We start from the raw sequence: 19,335 nt of genomic DNA, 5'->3' as shown, positions 1-19,335 counted from the left end.
CATCCAAGTTAAATAAGCAAGTCCGCTTACAGTTGACTGTTTTTCAGTACAATGTAAAACCTACGACGGAGTATAAGGGTCAGATTAAAAAAAAATAAATAAAAAATGCTGGCGCTACGAGAATAAAGTCGTAAAATTTCGACATTAAAGTCGTAATATTATGAGAATAAAGTCGAAGTCAGAAAAAGTCGTAATTTTACGAGAATAAAGTCGTACTTTTACGAGAAAAAAGTCGAAGTTAAAATAAAGTCGTAATATTATGAGAATAAAGTTATAATATTACGAGAATGAAGTCGTAATAAAATCAAAGTCAAAGTGAAAAGTGCGGCAGAAGAAGAACCTTGTTTTTCAATATAAAACTAAAAATAAGAAAACGAACAATTTTCTTCATTATTTGTACCTCCGGACTGAACCAGGACTGAACCAGGACTAAACCAGGACTAAACGAGGTCCGAGACCAGACCGGGACTGAGACCAGAACTTAGACAAGGACTGAGTCAGGGACCAAGACTGAGACCGGGATCAGACAAGAACTGACAACGGTTTAGTCCTGGTTCGGTCTTGGTTCAGTCCGTATGCGGCGCAATAGCCCCGCATCTCATTTTAAAGTCACGTAAACGCCATTTCCCATTTCCGTGACTTAAACCAGGACTAAACTAGGGTTAAACCGTTTTCAGTCCTGGTCTGGTCTCGGTCTCAATCCTAGTCTTTCTGGTTTGGTTCCAGACTTGATTTAGTCCTGATTCAAGCTTGTTCAGTCGAATGAACGAATGATACACGGATTTTTCTCCTTTAGAAAATGCTCCAAATTCTCCATTCTCCACTCGTTCATACTTTCCGAGCAGCCTATATTCTCGTAATATTATGACTTTATTTTGACTATGACTTTATTCTAATAAAATTACTACTTTATTCTTGTAAGTTTACGACTTTATTCTCATAATATTACGACTTTAATGTCAAAATGTTACGACTTTATTCTCCTAGCGCCAGCACGTTTTTTTTTTTTTTTTTATCTGACCCTTATACTCCGTCGTAAAAAACAGCCAAAATGAACATGAACATGAACATTTTCAATGAAATGTTATACGTTAAAGCTTTAAATGCACATTTTTCAGCCACACTGCACATGGCCGGTTAGCTCAGTTGGTTAGAGCGTGGTGCTAATAACGCCAAGGTCGCGGGTTCGATCCCCGTACGGGCCAACTAGCTTTTTCGTGTTCAAAGTATATAGTACCCTCAAAGTAAGTAATGCCCCCTCAAAAGCATTTTTTATCAGTGCGTGGACGTATTCCGTATCGTAGTTTAAAAAATGTGCCCTGTCATTCTGATGTAAGTCATAAAAGCCTCACTAGGGGGAGACAAAGACAATAATTTCATTCACTTTCTTGATCACTGGGAAAACCTGCATAAAAAAATGTAAATTGCTAATTGTTTTTAAGTATATATTACAATTGTCAAGATGAGTCAGTAACAAAAGAAATTTAATTGAACAAAAAAAAAACAGCTGTGTAGTAAAAGTAACAGTTTTGAAATATGCTTTGAACCAATAAAAGGTCAAACAACTATAAACTATAACTATTATAATACAAAAACAATATCTGCATCACTCCTTGTCACTTAAATAGCTCAAACTGTGTTTCTTCAGAAGTGTGTCTTGAGATGTTCCTTTAGCGCAGGTATAGTCGAGAGCTCTCTGTGGCATATGTGACAGCGAAGAGGTAACTTCAGCAATTCACTGGTGCCTTCTTTAACACTGACTCTTCCATTTGATTCCAGCATGTGGAGAACATCTGTGGAAAAAAAACATAATCTAAATTACGGTGGTAAACATGATAACATTTTCAAAAATAAGTTGTATCCAGTTCAGTAAGATAAAACAAACACAAGTCTTTATTCTCACCCTTTGATTCAATAAAATATTCTGTGGTAAATGAATTCCAGTGTTTTTTGTTCTTTAGACAAGGCGAGTCAAAGTCCTGGCTGATCACATGAAGGTGAACATGGCTGAAAAAAGCGTAGAAATCAACAGTTTGCCACATCTGTGCTGGTTCTACAAAGGATATGTGTGTTTTAGTGAACCATAAAAATCATATAAACATAATAAACCCTTGAAAAACATGCACTCTTACTATGATCGGGGTTACGGGATCTGATCTGTAACTTGGCCTGATGACGTCACATGCTTTTTGCATGGAGAAAGACGCCATACTGTGGCACAATAATATCCTCTCCACTGAGACAAGCAGGTGACAGAGCCTCCACCAGAAAAAAATACATAGTGCACCTTTAAAATACCAACCTCATACTGGGGATGGCGTGGTAGCCCATGCGGAAGCGTAAGGAGTCAGACTCTGGGCACTGGAGAACCATCTGCTCCCCGATCTTGTGCATGTGCCTTAATAGATCACAATGCTCCTTGCGTAGGGCCTTCAGGTTGTGAACAGACTGCCACGGGAGAACCAGCCAGTGGTAGCGAGCCTTGGGGTATTTGTCTTTAATAACTACAACCGTCTCATCTTTATAGACCTGTAGACCAGATTTATTAAGATTAACATTTAAATAAATGATAAATGTAAGTAAAGCATACAACAAATCACATTACATAATGCAGTTTCATTATGAAATATAAAATAATGGAAGAAAATTGTAAAAATATCTTCTATTCTATTTCACTGTTTACTGTGCGACATTACTAACCTGCATCTTTGGGTCTTGCATGGACACTTTGAGACCTTGATTCCAATGTCCAAACCCTCCCTGAAACAAAATTGATAGTCCTCCACTGAAACCACTTTCCAGTGTTTTTTCTCAATATGTACATGCGTATATAGACTAAGCCTTTACCTTTTCACTTACATCATTCTGTGAAGTTTGAGCATGACATTCTGGCTGTACAGACTTTTCCTTTTCACATTTCTTTGATGTAATCAACCTTGTAGTTTGTGCATTAGTTTCTTTGTCCACAGGAATAGTCTCTCGTGGGCGTTTAACTCCACGCTGCTCACCACTAAGATCTTCTTTGAACTGTATGGTACAGGGGTAAAGCTCATTGACAATGTGCAGCCGCTGTCCTGGCTTCATCTTCACCTCATTCCCCTTCCCAATAACAACGGAGTCTACTGATGCTGGGTTTGAACCCAGCTTTGCAAACAAAAAACAAACAAACAAAAAACAAAGACAAACGATGTAATTAAACCTTACATGCAAATGTAAATGGTTTCAGATGAGCAGTCTCACCTGTTTAACTTTCACATAACCTTTGTTGCATTCTGCTTTCAGTTCAACTGATGATAAAATAAATAACACATACATAAATGAATTCTTTATGCTGATTCGTGTGTTACCCGTGGTGTTACTGCGTACCGCGTACCTTGCTGACGGGAACATTTTTTGTCTTTAATTGTTGTTTCTGGTCCTCGACCCAATACGACTGCATGCCAGTGAGGCAGCTGTATTGGTTTATGAAGGCCCTCCTCACTAATAAGCCAGCAAACTGACATTTTATCATCGTTTCCAGTCTGAAAATGCTTTATTATTTTGGCCACGCCATGCGTTTGTTTTGTTGGTTAAAATGATCGTCGCAGAGTGATGACGTCATTGGCAGCAGGGTTCATATATCGTGTCCTCCTTGTTGCTTAACAGCACATTTCTGAAAAGGTGTTACAGGCTCAAGTCTGTAGACTGAACCACTTACGATTAAGGTTAGTTAACAGGGAATAATACGTGTTTTATATGTTGATAACATGATTGGTACTAGGCCTGTATCTAGACTCGTTGGGAGGTTTTCTCGTTGGGCTCGGTAGCTCTTTGCCTTGTTAGCTCACGTGAATACAGTTTTTAATGGTTGTAAAAGACCTAATATTTCAGTTGTAATGCAAGAACGCCAAGTGTCACGTTACAGTCAACAATTTCTTGTTATTAGTTCGTTTATTTTTGTGGTTGTTGTTTTTCTGTGAGTTAATCTTGTTTTTACTTTACTAGCTGCACTTGAACGGAGAGAGTTAAGGGTTTCAAATTGTTTCGTTATGTTTTCATAGGTTAAAACTTCATGTATGTGATATTTTAAGGATTTTTCACCATCCAAAAGATATCATGATTTGTTTTAAATTGTTAATTGCTATGGCGAAAGTCCTCTTTTTTTCCCCATTGTGAAACCCACGGATAAAGCCAAATACTTAAATTATGCAAGCCTCTCCTTCTATTGTTTAGGCTTTCTAATAGAATTGCCTTATTTGCTTAAATGCTAATAGAGGTGTTAATATGATTAACCTTTTCTTTTTACATTCCTACAGCCTCACAAAAGTCAAACATGGTCAAAGAAACTGGTTATTATGACATATTGGGAGTAAGTCCCAGTGCGACTCCAGATGAACTGAAAAAAGCATACCGCAAAATGGCTTTGAAATACCATCCTGACAAAAACCCCACAGAGGGTGAGAAGGTGAGAGCAAGTCACATTTTGAGTATGGAAACTGGTCGCATGTGATTAATGCGTTTTAATTTCTATTATCTCACAGTTCAAGCAGATTTCACAGGCATATGAAGTGTTGTCAGATGCTAAAAAAAGAGACTTGTATGACCGAGGAGGTGAAAAGGCCATCAAAGAAGGTGGCACTGGGGGAGGTGGGGGTTTTGCATCCCCTATGGACATATTTGATATGTTTTTTGGAGGTGGCAGCCGAATGCACAGAGAGAGAAAAGGTAAGAGCTCATGAAAATTTATGCCACATCTGAAATGTGTCAGTGATGTGAACACAAATCTTAATTTTCAAAAACACCTAAAACACTATGTACTGTTGTACGATACTTAACTATTGTAGTCGTTTAAACAACTTAGCATTTCAATCATTTTCTTTTTTTAATTGCAGGAAAGAATATTGTTCACCAGATAAGTGTTTCTTTGGAGGACCTCTACAACGGTACAACAAGAAAACTTGCAGTCCAGAAGAATATGCTGTGTGAAAAATGTGAAGGTAGAGTTTTGCTTATTTGCTTCACAATAATGTAATCATGTTCTTTGGTGTGTTTTTTGGTGTTGTTATTTTTATTTATCTTATTTTCTTTTTGGTAAACATACATTTTCACAGTAGTATGTTATATTATTGAGTGAATATTTTTCATAGGTCGTGGGAGTCGTAAAGGCGCAGCACAGACATGTATGTCCTGCCAGGGGACAGGTGTGCAAGTTCGAGTCCACCAGCTTCTGCCAGGGATGGTCCAGCAGGTTTCCACCATGTGTCCCCACTGCGAGGGCCGAGGGCAAAGGATCAGTCATAAGGACCGCTGCAAAACATGTGCAGGCCGAAAGATCCTGAGACAGAAGAAGATCTTGGACGTTCATATTGACAAAGGTGAGAGTTGAGGTAATGATACTAGTGTTTAGAGCAGTGCTATATCTTAGGCTTCAATAATAGAAGTTTACTCTTTCAACAGGAATGAGAGATGGACAAAAAATAGTTTTTCATGGAGAGGGAGACCAGGAGCCTGGAATTGAGCCTGGTGATATAATCTTTGTTCTTGACCAACAGGAGCATCCGCGATTCACCAGGTAAGAGTCGTCTTATGTCTCAAGTACCATGCTTACAAATACAGTTAATTTTCATTATATTCACTGATTGTGGTTTAACCAGGAAGGGGCAGGACCTGGTAATGTCTATGGAGCTGCAGTTGGTCGAGGCTTTGTGTGGTTTTCAGAAACCTGTTCAAACTCTTGACAATAGAACCCTTCTGATCACCACTCCCAAAGGTACAATAATACAATGACCTGTTATGTACATAAACAGTTTGTAGGTTGTGCTAATCAAAGGGCTTTCCCTCAGGACGACTGATTAAACCTGGAGACACTAAATGTGTCCTGAATGAAGGCATGCCTCTTCACCGTAGACCTTTTGAAAAGGGATGTCTTATTATCAACTTTTCTGTAAGTATTTCAAACTTTGTATATTACTTATTTTTTGTTTTTGGTGGAAGTAACATTTCTGTTTGTATTAGGTTGTGTTTCCACCAGCAAATTTCCTCCCTAAGCAAAAACTGAAGGAGCTGGAGCGTTACTTTCCTCCAAAGAAAGAGGCTGAGCAGCCTGAGATGATGGATGATGACTTATATATTTACGCAGACTTGGAGGAGTGTGACTTTGAAAACAGAAGAAGGCGCAATAGCCACTATTACTATGTGGATGATGACGACTATGCAAGTGGGGGAGGGGTCCAGTGTCATACCTCTTAAATCACCAGTTTATTAAAGAGCCGTAAGTGTTGACAAAAGCACCTTTTAACATATTGAACATAATTGTCTTTTGATCTTGTTTTTGAAACTTTTGTCAGATCCTAACAGCTATTTCATAACACGTTGATGTTATGAATGTTATTGTAATTGTTCTTTGTGAGAGCAAAGCGTAATTACATTCTAAGGACTATTCTTAAATCTAAATTAGGTTTAGTGTAGTTTTATTTTATCTTCTTACACTGTGATACAAGTGGTCTATGTTCAATAGACTTCTCAAAAATCACTTGAGCAGGGCTGTTGCTTTGTTATTCTTTTATCCAGTATGTTGCATAAAATGTATGTCAATATTAATATTTAAATTATTGTATGATAATGTCAATGCATAATTGTGACAGATGTTAAGCAATGCAATTTGATGTGAGGGTTAATTTTGTTTTCAAGGATTTCTGCTGTTGTGTCATTATAGGGCTGCAAATGAATAACAATCATCTTAGAACAGTGTAGGTCAGAACCAGATCTTTTGTCTTTTGTTTCAGCTGTTTTATATTGTTTTGCCAAATTATTTATTCCAGTAATGTATCTTGGAAGTATCGTGAAAATCTTGCTGACCCTTTTTGGGCCTTTTTTCCGTGTCTATGCTACAAAGGACCAAAAGTTTCATTAGTGTTGTTAACTGCTCAAAAGCCAGTGTTTACCTGGTGCCTTGTTTAAAATTGTTAATATTAAATGTTAGTGCTTCAGTCAACAAATATGCCAAGCCACTATAATGTTTTTACTATCAAGATTGTTTATAACGTTAAATATTGTTATAATGTTATCTCTTGCCCATTAATAATTCACATTTTTTATAATGGCATGCAAACTACTGAGTGTCTGTCTACTTTTCTTGCCCCAGCTGCCAAATAAGCATTGCTCTGGGACCCTTGTGTCTTGTTTTGAAGCATTGTTATCATTTAAGGTTGAAAAAAAAAATCATAGTTTATAAGTTATGTAAAATTTTACCTTTATGCAACAATTGTATTTGTAATTAATGACCTTCTAAATAAATTCTGCCTAATGTCTTGTTTTCAAAGTCTACAACTACAACTCATTCCAAATGGTTTACTTATCAACATTTGTGTTCATTTTTCACACTTTGTATATTGTCAATTTGACCAAACTCAGTGCCTACTTCATTAGCAAGGACCACACTACAACAATGGAATGTGATAAAGATATTTATTGACGATAGAGGTGATGGATGGGGTCACTGTCTCAAGTGGTCAGTCCAGCCAATAGAGCTGAGATAGGCGATGTTTTCATGATAGGCCTGTATAAATAGGGCTTCTGGGTAACTGAAGGTATGGTTGAGCTGAGCTGTGGTTGGTTGGAGAGGAGCAGAGGGAGGCTGAGGCGTGGTCCTGCTCCTGAATCTCAGTCACCACTTAATTTAGTATTGAAATAAATGAGTAAATATAGCATCTGATAAAAGCATCAAGGTCAGGTGGTGACATTTACACAAGTTGATGTTTTAATAAAAACGTGTTTCTCTGAGTAGTTTTCCAATGTCATACTTTTACTTCTACTGGAGTAATACATTTTACAAAATAACAGTACACCTAAATATATGTTTTAGTTACTCTTCCCATTTTGAGTAAGTCTACACAAGAGAAGCTTTATGTCGACAATAAAGAGCATTAGAGCCTGCATGTTTTTTGGACTGCGCCTTCAGACATAATTTAGATTTCCATATTTTGGTGGTCTACTCTGAAATTTTCAGATTTGGGGCATTATCTGATGTGCACATATACATGATCTTCAGTTTTTTTTAAAAACAGTTGTGTTAGACACTGCAATTAATCTTACTTGAGTAGTTTTTCCAAATACTTCTTTACTCTTTCTTGGACCATTCTTGGTACTTGAGCAATAAACTCTTAATGTAGGCTGACTAGACTTCGGTGTTTATCCACAACTGTTAATTCCAGTTTTGAGGTCTGTGTCAGTAGATTTATTCAAAACCATTTGTCCCAGTTTTACACAAGAAAGGTTCCAGGTGTCCCTATTTTTGATCCATTTGATCTAAATCAGGACTAAACCAAACCAGGTCTAACCCAGGATTAAACCAGGTCTGAACCAGGACTAAACCAGTATTAAACCAGGTCCTTATTTTTGCCCTACACTGAAAAAAAAAAGTTGCTGGATTTGCGTAAAAAAGTTATGGACAGCGGTTGCATGCAATAAAATTATGTTAAGGCTTTGAAACTTTTTTCGAACCCCTCTACACATATTTTTCTCGGAACATGAACATAACTTTTTCATGTTGATGAAATTTGAACAAATCATGCTGAATATGCATATTTATCTTATGGTACCTTATCATGAAATGTATAAGTATGTATAATTTAATTTAATTGATCTAATTCTGTAAAAGAATACAAAAACAGTCTTTAGTTTTCCACAGTTCTGTATTGTCTTAAACAGAATCAAACACAAAAGAGAGCACAGGGACAGAGATACACAGTTTGGAGCTGGACAGTGTGAAGATTTATTCCAGTGAAGCTCTGGTCTCTGTGGACACAGAATAACACATGATGATCACATTCTGATGATCTACTCTGTTGTACATGTTTAAATACACTTAAAGTACTTATTACTACAATAACGGACCAGAACAGAACAAGAACATTAGAAGTGTATCTGCAGAAACAAAACTCACCATGTGCTGCTTTTCTTCCTCTAAACACAGTAACAGGGAGGGCATCTGGTATAAAGTCTCCTAATGCCACATCACCTTGTACAAGTATGATAACAGTTTCAATAGGAAGTTCATTTTGAAAAAAATTTAAATAATTTTAGTTGGTTTACTTACTTTGTTCATCTGTGGTCTGTGTTTTGTTGGTTCTCAAACATCTTCCTTTTTTCTGAAACATCAACTATAACATTCATGAACTTCCCCACAGCTCCAGCAGATCTCTGGACGTCACTCTTTGTAGACGACTCTGGAAGCAACACATTCAAATCTTAGTACAAGTGTCACACTCTTGTAGATGGACAGTCAAAAACAATTTGTTTCAAGCTGTCCTTACATTAACTCTAATTTCAAATAAAACAACACAAACATGTTTTAACAATGACGACATTCTAGGCCGGAGAAGCACATAATAAAATCTTTGAAAAGTCTCACCTCCAGATCAGCTCTCATAATCCTCCTGCTCCACACTGTGTGTCCTCTGCTCATCTAACTGTCCTGTGTCCTGTTACATTAGAATTTTCCCTCCAAAAGTTTTGGGGAGGAGAATTCCAGAGGGAGGAGCCTCACTAGAGATTATAATAAAGTCATGTTTCCTCAACCTGATTAAAACATGCAGGTCTCACATCGGCCACAATCAAGCGATGTTTGTAAGATTTAAACATGCTTGACAGAGAAACGTAAAAAAGTGATGTTATTGTTGTCAAATTTGTTTTTGCAATTTGAGCAACCCCTCTCGGACCGTTTTTTCAGTGTATCTGATCCATACCAACAGTATAGAGGAGCATATTTGTTTAGATAAAATACAGACACTGTGCTTGAAAATGACCGTAAGGAAAAACAATGCACTGCCAGGAGTCCCTCAGATTATGACTGACACAAGTGAGTCGAGAATTTATTTATTTATACGAACCCTCCCAACCCGGGTGTATCCCAGTTTTGAATTTAAAAAATCTGGTCACCCTACTCTAATGGCATGTACTCCAAGTTAGTTTAGTTAGTTAAATAGATTTAAATAGATAGAGAGATAGATAGAGCACAATTCCACGGGGTTTGCTGTCCAGATAAAATGATTTTATTGTTTATTATGCACACCGATTGACAGGTGATGGTACAGCTCCAGTGAGGTTTATTGTCATGCATATTTCATAATCATAAGAAAGTTCGTGTAGAGCCACATTAAGACACTGCACTGAGGTAGCATGCAGATACACAGAAAACAAAACAGTAGTACAAAAGTATTTCACCACCATAACATCCCACAAGAATTGCTATTTTGGATTTGCTCCGACATGAAGAGATAAACTGTTCTTCACTTCCCCCGTCAGTGGTTACAAACAAATTTAAAGGGCCTATATTACACGATTTTCTGATCTGTTACAATGCTGTTTCCTCATCAAAAACATACCTGGAGTTGTGTTTTGCTTCATTCACACATGTTTAACACACAAACCCCGCATATTTAGTTCTTCTCTCAAACTGAAAACACTGTTCCACCTTGTGATTACATGTGGTAATACAGGAAATGCTCCATTGTGTTTTTAAACTCCATACATCATCACTAAAAACATTTGTATAATTTCAGCCCTTGAATTGTCAAACTCTACTGAACTAAAGGTAAAAGTTGGCTGTTAACTTGAAAACTACCACTTCATGGCTTCACAAGGTGTAACAGAGCATTTTGAGCGTTAAAGATGACTAATAATAAATGTGAATAAAACAAAACGCAACTGTGGTTACGTTTTTGATGCAGTAACAACATTTTAACATGGCTCAAAACTCACAAGAGTCAATGTTGTGTAATACAGGACCTTTAACCACAAATATAAAAATAAACAACAGGAGTTTGCTGCACTGTAACTGCTTCGCTATGGGCAGTGTTAGTTCAAAGGAAGAACGGGAAATGTCAGGTTGTTTTTGACATATACATTAGTAAAGTTATTACTAAACAATGCCTTTGAGTTGCCCTTTGAATGGACATAAATACATATGCCAGTCTCACAGATGACAGTTCAAGGTTTCCACAGCCTCAAGAGACCGTCCTCACTAAAGGTGGCGATCAGACTCTCGTGTGGGTGGTGAGCGATGCCAATTACATCCTTCTCGTGAACCTGTAGATAAAAAAAGAGGAGCAAAATGTCACGCTTCACTGTCTAATTTCTAGCTCATCCTTGCACTGATGTGGATCTGTAGGTTTAGAATAGGCCTGTCATGATAATGAAATTCGTAGCACAATATATTGCTACACAACAATTGAAACTGTTTTATGTCACTGACACAAAGCAAGATAATCCCAGTAAACCAATTTTTCAAGAGACAGTGTCATTAGAAAGGCCTGAGCTACAACAAATAAACAGCAGAATGAACTGATAATTAGCAATAGAAGTTATTTATTCTACTCTCTACAGCTCAAATCTTATTGTATTACATACAAATGGCTAGAACCTCTTGGCCTGATCCATCAGCCGGTTTCACTTCATGGAAAGAATCTCACCTCGCAGCATTTAAGGAGTCGTTCGCTCGATGGTAGGCAGGTAAATTTTTTATTTAAACAATCACTGCTAACTGGTATATTAAGCTTTTCCCAAATCCCGTAGGAAGAAGGGCAATAAAGTCTTTCCCCTTGATAAAATTCACCAAACATTTTCTTCGTTCCGGCTTTAAATCCTCGATCTCGGGAATCATTGCCATCACAGAATGCATGTCTCTTCGCTGATTGGCTGGTGCCCGAACTTGCACTTCTAAGGTTCTTGCAAACCATCTAGTGTATTCTGATCCCTGACCTAGTCGCTGGAGAGAAATGAAATTGAGCTGCGGCAGTAGGTGGTGCCAGCCTCGCTAAGAATCTCCACTCTTGCAAAGACAAAGTACCAACAATAAATATTCATCCCCAAAATATATTGCTGAACGATAAGTCAGTATCAAATTATCATGCCAGGCCTAGTTTAGAGTGTTGGGAAGTAATTGAATTAATGTACTGAAAATACACATTCTGAATACTAATTTTAGTTTGGTCGAACTGTGTTGTTTTTAAAGTGCGTTATCAGGTTGCAGTAGAGGTTTTCAGTAACTGTATTCTGGTACAAATTGGTGGTATTCAGAAGTCAGTTATTTTTCTAAAATCAAAGAAATAACTAGTTGTACCTGACCACACAATTCAGGCTTCAAACTGCACAATATTATACAGAGATGAGGCCTGTGTGATTTTTCCTTCTCCAATTAGTGATAAATAAATGCATAACAAACTGTCAACCAAATATAAAGCTCTGTTTAATCCTATGTTGTATTTTTACGCTATAATCTAAATGCAACTTGATTGATTCATTTAGAATACAGTACTCTGATTGAACCTTGTATCAGAATATATTTTAAAGCAGGTATTCAGTATTCTGCAACTAAAGACATTTTCAAAGTTTTCTTCCCATCATTGTACAATTATGATCAAAATAAGTAGCCGGACGACCTTGGCTGATCAGGTTCATGTAATAAAAAATAGCATTAGGTGGGCAGATCTTACGGTCAGTGTTTTCTCCAGTCTTCCTGTGGTGTAGCTGAAGCAATAGAGCACCAGGTCCTCCCCCACACAGTAAATCCACTCTCCACGGGGAGACACAGTGCAGCAAACAAACCCAGCGCCTTCCTTTCTGTCTGCACTGAAACTTTTTATAGTCTGAAGAAAATAGTGAAAATGTTTAGAAACTTGCACAAGATTTTGAAAAATTTTGTATTTAATTTGACTTTATATTTTGAGTATTTACTTGTCCGCGCAGGTTCATGATGACAACAGTGCTGGAGTGATTGCAGACCACAAACTCATCTGGTTTTTGTGGCAGAGGAATCACATTGTTGACTGGGACTTCAGATGTCAGTGATTTATATGTGTGGACACAATCACATGTTTTTGTGCTCCAGACCTTAAAGTGATGAAAACTATGATTAACAGAGTATGCCACTGTAGAAATAAATAAACTCTGTGAATGTTTTGCATAATTGTGACACATAAACAAGGAATCAGGTGGTAAAACCAAAATAACACATTAATTTTAAAGATCCTATATTATACAAAATTCATTCTTATGAGCTTTAAGCCATCAAAAAGATATCCAAAGTTGTGTTTTGTTTCATTCACATATATTTGGGTGACACTGCATTATTAGTTTGTCTACAAAATGCTCAAAATGCTCTGTTCCACCTTGAGATGTCATGTAGTGGTAGTTTTCATGTTAACAGCTATTTTTTAACTTTTGTTCAGTAGAGATTGGCAATTCCAGGTCTGAAATGATCCAAATGATTCTAGTGAAGGTGTATTAAGTTAAACAACACAGTGGAGCACTTCCTGTATAAATACATGACATCACAAGGTGGAACAGAGTGTTTTTTTTGTTTGAGAGAAGATCCCAATATCTCATCTTAAATATGCAGGTGTGAATGAAACAAAACACACCTCCAGGGATGTTTCTGATGAGGAAACATTATAACATAGATCAGAAAATAGCATAACATGGGTCCTTTAAAATATCGGTTTAAATTTTAAGGGGAAGCTTCAATTGTCCTTCTATTTGGTTTGTATTTGCTAATGTTTACCTTAACAGTGCCATCTGATGAGGCACTGATTATGTGAAATCCATCTTGTGTGAAACATGCGTCGTTTACAAATGATGTGTGCCCATTTAGCTCCTTAAGTGTCTTTCCTGACCTCAGCTCATGGATTCTGTGAGACATAATTAAGAGGGATAACATGGCTAATCCCATTCCCACACTGTAGAGAGAGATACATTTATATCATACTCCATACAACTGCACAACAACTCACCCTTATGTAACAGATAACCCTATGTCAATCACTATTTCATCTTTGTTTCTCCTTACGATCTTTTTTTATTTTTAATTGTACATTTACATTTATATAATTATGCCTTATTTGACACTTGTCTCTTGCTGTTTTTGCTACTTAATTTGAATGTATTATTACCGTTTATAGTTTTGCTCTTTGTTATTAAATTGTATTGTCATGTGTCCAAATCATTTCCATTGTCGATCAATACAGTTTGACTAAATCTAAGTCTAAATCTAAGAATAACCAACAATTACAATATATCGAATTACAAGTCACTTAATTCATTGTTATGGTGTAGCAACAGCTAAAAAACCATGATCCTTTGCTCTATTTCAGTCCAATCTACATGATGAAAATACATGATGAAATAACTGTTACTAAGCAGTTTTAAATCTAAATTATTTTGGATTATGACAGAAAACTACATTAATCACAGGTTTTTTGCTTCCACAATATATCATATTAAATATCATATTGTGAGATTTGGAGAGTGGTGGAAGGTAACAAAGTAAAAGTAGTAAAGTAATGCACTTAAGAATAAATTTTAGGTATCTGCACTTTACTCAAGTGTATTTTAAAGTGGATACTTTTTACTTTCTGCTCCACTTTCAACAGGACTAAAAAGTGACATTATTTTTTTATTATTATCTGAGATCTGAGACCTGCTGAGGGACACATTTTTAACACATTAATAGTTTGAGCAAAAAAAAAAGGATCAATTCGGTTGTTTTTTTTTGAACAAAATTCAGCATAAATCTTTATTAAAAATCACTACAATTTAAGCTTCATTAGATCTTAGAATCTGTTCAAAATACTTTTACTTTTTACTCATTAAGTACATTTTTAAAGTAGATTTTTCATGTGATACTTTTACTTGAGTATTTCTTGACTCTGGTAACTGTACTTTTACTTAAGTAACTAAATTGAGTACTTCTTCCACCACTGGATTTGGATATCGTTACATCTCTCCTGTCCACTGGATTTCTTCTTCAAAACACGAGAATCTGTTGCTGTGCAGGTGGGTGGTGTTATTTTTAGCATCTGCGGATTGACTTCACGGAGCACAGACTCAAGAAACCGTGACAAAAGCCTGATGCTCTGAGTGAGTCTCTGGATCATTTTGCATTGTAAACATTTCCATTGGAACGCCCAGAACACGTTGTCTCTGTTCCTGCGCACATGGCATCTCCTCTGCGCCCACACAGCAGCATGTGCCCACCCCAGCCCCCGGCACGCAGTCACGGTCTACTGTATCTTCAAGTCTTTGGATTATACCACAATATTGTATATATTATGTAACACGATGTCTGACTTGGTAATGTTTGCATGTCCTTATGCTATCTTGAGGCTACAATGTTGTAAGATTTATATTTGTGTTTATTCCCTGCAGTAATGCCTCCATAATATTAAATTATATCAACGATTATGCTAATATGACTCAGGCACAGTTCAGTGCAGTTCAACAGATCTAGAAAACAAACAGAAACTGTAAACAAATAGTTGTATTAGTGTATTTTAGTGTATTCTCAATGTAGTTAGCTCTTCTTTTCAGGCAGATATTAGGCAGTGTCCACCAGCATCTGACCAGAAACGAAGAAGCAGCTTGTATGAAGTAATTTTTCTTTTGCTATGGGTCTTACCTAGCCTGATTCATCAGCTGGTTTCACTTGGAAACCGTCTGACCTTGCAGCATTTACTGCTATTTGGTCGTGATGTATGTAAGGGCAATAAGAAGGGAAGAAGGGCATGTCTTTCCCCTTGATAAAATTCACCAAACATTCTCTTTGTTCAGGCTTTAAATCCTTGATCTCAGGAATCATTGACAACATTGAATATATGTCTCTTCGCTGATTGGCTGGTGCCCGGACTCACACTTCGGGGTTTTTGGAAACCGTCTAGTGTATTCCGATTCCTGACCTAGTCACTGGAGAGAAATGATATTGAGCGGAGGCACTAGGTGGCGCCAGCCTGGCTAAGAATCTCATATTCATATTCAGTGTTGTCACCGAGTCCCTAGATCGAGGATTTAAAGTCAGAATAAAAAGAATGTTTGGTGAATTTCATCAAGGGGAAAGACGTTATTGCCCTTCTTCCTATGGAATTTGGGAAGAGCTTAATATACCAATTAGTCCCGTTAGTGGCGCGTTACATACATGACTACCAAATAGCAGTGATTGGTTAAATGATAAAAAGTACCCGCTTACCGTCAAGGGACCAAATTCTAACACTGTGAGGTCAGACGGTTTCTACGAAGTGAAACCGGTGGATGAATGAGGCTAGGTGGCACCAGCCTGGCTAATTCTTACCTGGATGGCTGTGGGATTACACAGACAACCTTTATAATATCTGTTGGTGAATGGAACTATTTTTGAGAGCGTAATAAAAATAGTAGTTAATTTGTCATACACATAAATAGCACATAAGGTAAAATACAAGACAATAAAACTGAAGAATATTGCAAAGCCTTCAATTTGAATATTTATAATAAACAATGGTTAAACTTCATTATGATTGTACTAAACCTTTTTCTTTTTGCATTAGCTTTTTAATTTGGTTACTTCTGCTGTGGGCAGTGCAAGTAACCAAACTGAACTCTGGTTCTCAGCTTTGCGAATGCCAATTTGAAACTAAAATGAATCATGGCTAGAGTCAGTAAAGTAAAGTTTCTTCCGCCCACAAAACAAAACTTAGAAAGTAAAAGCATAGCTGCTGCTCTTGTAAAACCCTGTTGCTCATGTACCTGATGGTCTGGTCGAATGAGGCGCTCAGGATGTGGTTACTGTCCTTGGAAAAGCTCAGACAAGTGACGCCTTTGCTGTGCGCATGTTCAAACCTGCGCACGCACAAACCACTCTGGATCTTCCAAATCTTTTTACAAGAAAAAAAAAAAGTTATTTAAAACTGATAAAATGAATTGATGTCTTCTTCACATATTCACCAACCTTAATTTTTCCATTCTGCGCTCCAGTGGCCAGTATGTCTCCATCTGGACTGAAACACATGCACAGTACGGCTTCATCCATCATCATGAAGCTGTCTTGTGCCTGGTATTTTAGATCCTTAATGACACATAGAAAGGAGAGATTAAATTGAATTACCACTTATATTATTATATTTGGTTAAGCTTTTATAATTGCTCTATGAGGTAGTTTGAAAAAATGGTTACTTTGCTTATATTCCCTGTGATGTAATTCCAAACTTCAACAAATCCGTCCACTGACCCAGTGACCAGGTATTTCCCGTCCGGAGAGAAACGGGCGCATTCCACATGAGACCTCCTCCCAAACTATAAAATTAAAATCATTCATTCAGTTAGTTTCTTGTCATAGTTGTGTTTAATTACTAGTATATCTGTCATGAAGTGTTACCTTGATGTGGCGGTATAGTTGTGTTGGATAACTCTCCTCTTCCACAGGCTCATTGTTTGGGGAATGAAAGCCCATATCTGGGGAGAGATGCCCCTGGTACTGTCGGACTCTCTGGGTCTAGATGGAAGTTTGGCACGTTATTTATGTTATCTGAATAATATCTGAATAAATTATGTGATTGTGAAAACTGAAAATCACTTAGATCATGGTCATACTGTGGTCCAAAGCAAAAAAAAAAGATCTGACGAAGGCATTTTTGACGCAATGTTATTTAAAAAAAAAACAAAAAAAAAACTTTTGGACATTGACCACCTGATTGTGCTATGCATTTTTTCACTTTTATAGTGCCAGACCTAAACCCAGGTAAATGAAGAAACCATAGCTAGACCTAGTCCTGTTGTCTGTTGTAAAGAAATAAACCTTTTTTGTATTTCATATCTCCCCAGGCTTCGCAAATTGATTAATTGTTATATTCACGAGATATACATTGTTTCCAGAAAAATAACTGAGTACCTCTAGTTTTACTGCTAGTTTGGGTTATATTTTATGAAACTTTATGAAACTTTATGAAGTAAGAAACTGTAGCCTGTAATTAACACAGGCCAGTGCATTTCTTACATAACCTTTACCGTCCACATAATTGACTTACTATAACATTTCATACTCACACCAACTTGCTCCAGGAGTCCTATAAGCCGCGATGGAGGCACCACACACACCTCCTTCACCATGGCCTCAGCGATTGCCCTTCTTCTCTTCTCTTTGCTGCTTCCCTTTGGGTAGGCCTGCAGTTTAAACAGCACTCAAATATCACAGCTCCACTCTCGTCTGAAAACAGGGATCATTTTACCCTCTTACCTCTCTGGGGTCGAAGTAGGTGCATGTGAGGAGGCTTTCCAGATGCTTGTATCTTTCAGGTTGAGTTTGTTTGAGCATGATCATAGGGTCGGTCTGTTTGAGGAGAGAGCGAGCTGCCCCCATCTCCCTCATCTCAATCAGCTCCATGACAACCTGTTGAATATATAGCATTTCATTTCAGTCATTTGATTTATTTGGTCAGTGTATAACTCATTACACTTTACATACATTATATTCAGTCTAATGCCCATAAAATGAAACATATTAATACGTAGAACTTCAAAATCAAATCAAGTAAGTCAATGATCAGGTGTAGGCAGGAGCTAAAGCTTATTGTACCTATACTTATACTTAGATTAATTCACACACGTTTAACACACAAACCATTCATATTTATATACGGTAGGGGTCTCCAACCTGTAGCTACCAGTAGCTCTCCACCCCCTTACAAGTAGCTCGCCAAAGGATTTCTGACTTATACATACTGCACTTAAATAACTCAAATATGATTAATTACTATTGTATATGTTATTTTGAACTTTGTGCACTAATAAATGGATACTTGTTTAATGTTTTATAGGCATCTAACTGTACATTTAAGGCTTGCCGTCTTATATCAGATCAAGTTCTTGTAAACGCTGAAATGAGTAGCTCTCCAACATTTTCATTTTGTAAAGGTAGCTCACTGGACACAAAAGGTTGGAGATTCCTGATATACACACTGAGTGCTCCACATTGTGATGTCATGTGGAAATACTCCACAAGTGCTCCACCGTGTTTTTAAACTTCATACACCTTCACTAGAATAATTTGGATGAATTCACCCCTGCAATTGCCAAGCTCTACTAAACAAAGGTAAAAGGTAAAAGAAGCTGTTAACGTGAAAACTAATACTACATGACATCACAAGGTGGAAAAGTGCATTTTGAGCTTTGTAAACTAATGATAAAGGTTTACTCAAATATGTGTGAATGAAACAAAATGCATCTCCAGGTATGTTTTTGAGGAGGTCACAACATTATAACATGGCTTAGTCACAGTGTTTTGAAGATACAGGACTACTCACACTGGTATCAATGACAAATATGTTTTTAATGGGGGAATGACATGGTAGAAAGCTATTAAAAAAAAACAAAAAACTTTAGTTATCATTGCCTTACCTGCTCATATAGATCAATGAGAGTGTTGTCTGGCAGCTTGAGAGATTCAATGGCGAGCAGAACCGAGTCCCAGTGGCCGTTGTTTATGTCGGCCACAAAGCTGTCGATGCTGTCCACTGTGTTCAGAGAGACCGTGGTTTCCTCCTGTAACGTGTT

The 19,335-nt window shown here is 37.2% G+C and overlaps 3 protein-coding genes, 1 long non-coding RNA gene and 1 other non-coding gene across 6 annotated transcripts; 2 read left to right on the top strand and 3 right to left on the bottom strand.

Moving 5' to 3' along the window:
• Positions 1-1,131: 1,131 nt before the first annotated feature.
• Positions 1,132-1,205, top strand: trnai-aau (transfer RNA isoleucine (anticodon AAU)). Its single transcript has one exon. It is a non-coding gene; the product is annotated as a tRNA-Ile (tRNA).
• Positions 1,206-1,467: 262 nt separating this feature from the next.
• On the bottom strand, positions 1,468-3,508 carry aptx (aprataxin). 2 transcript variants are annotated; one of them, XM_055157836.1, is made up of 7 exons: positions 3,374-3,508; positions 3,241-3,287; positions 2,848-3,144; positions 2,701-2,760; positions 2,303-2,529; positions 1,904-2,007; positions 1,468-1,793 (listed from the first exon to the last, which is right to left on the bottom strand). In XM_055157836.1, the coding sequence occupies exons 1-7, from the start codon at positions 3,501-3,503 to the stop codon at positions 1,645-1,647; spliced, it is 1,014 nt and encodes a 337-aa protein (XP_055013811.1). In that variant the 5' UTR covers positions 3,504-3,508; the 3' UTR covers positions 1,468-1,644. The 2 variants fall into 2 exon arrangements, with proteins under 2 accessions (XP_055013811.1, XP_055013812.1); XM_055157837.1 differs by having other exon boundaries at positions 2,860-3,144.
• A 63-nt stretch (positions 3,509-3,571) lies between these two features.
• On the top strand, positions 3,572-7,300 carry dnaja1 (DnaJ heat shock protein family (Hsp40) member A1). The gene is made up of 9 exons (XM_020930528.2): positions 3,572-3,704; positions 4,296-4,444; positions 4,521-4,704; positions 4,872-4,976; positions 5,127-5,354; positions 5,437-5,551; positions 5,634-5,749; positions 5,823-5,923; positions 5,995-7,300. The coding sequence occupies exons 2-9, from the start codon at positions 4,313-4,315 to the stop codon at positions 6,226-6,228; spliced, it is 1,215 nt and encodes a 404-aa protein (XP_020786187.1). The 5' UTR covers positions 3,572-3,704; positions 4,296-4,312; the 3' UTR covers positions 6,229-7,300.
• A 1,401-nt stretch (positions 7,301-8,701) lies between these two features.
• LOC129410267 (uncharacterized) lies at positions 8,702-9,805 on the bottom strand. Its single transcript, XR_008632805.1, has 3 exons — positions 9,077-9,805; positions 8,924-8,998; positions 8,702-8,775 (listed from the first exon to the last, which is right to left on the bottom strand). It is a non-coding gene; the product is annotated as an uncharacterized LOC129410267 (long non-coding RNA).
• A 221-nt stretch (positions 9,806-10,026) lies between these two features.
• LOC110165414 (WD40 repeat-containing protein SMU1-like) lies at positions 10,027-19,329 on the bottom strand (the record flags this gene model as incomplete). Its single annotated transcript, XM_055158483.1, has 11 exons — positions 10,027-11,067; positions 12,474-12,626; positions 12,715-12,870; positions 13,541-13,667; positions 16,534-16,661; positions 16,736-16,852; positions 16,960-17,079; positions 17,162-17,278; positions 17,830-17,946; positions 18,020-18,172; positions 19,180-19,329. Coding segments are annotated over 11 exons (1,437 nt in total), but the record flags the coding sequence as incomplete, so codon positions are not given.
• Between the last annotated feature and the right edge of the window lie 6 nt (positions 19,330-19,335).

This window comes from Boleophthalmus pectinirostris, unplaced genomic scaffold (genome assembly GCF_026225935.1).
Source record: "Boleophthalmus pectinirostris isolate CB_2022bp ecotype Guang Dong unplaced genomic scaffold, ASM2622593v1 HiC_scaffold_22, whole genome shotgun sequence".
Taxonomy (NCBI): domain Eukaryota; kingdom Metazoa; phylum Chordata; class Actinopteri; order Gobiiformes; family Gobiidae; genus Boleophthalmus; species Boleophthalmus pectinirostris.
This window is presented reverse-complemented; position numbering and strand designations above follow the sequence as displayed.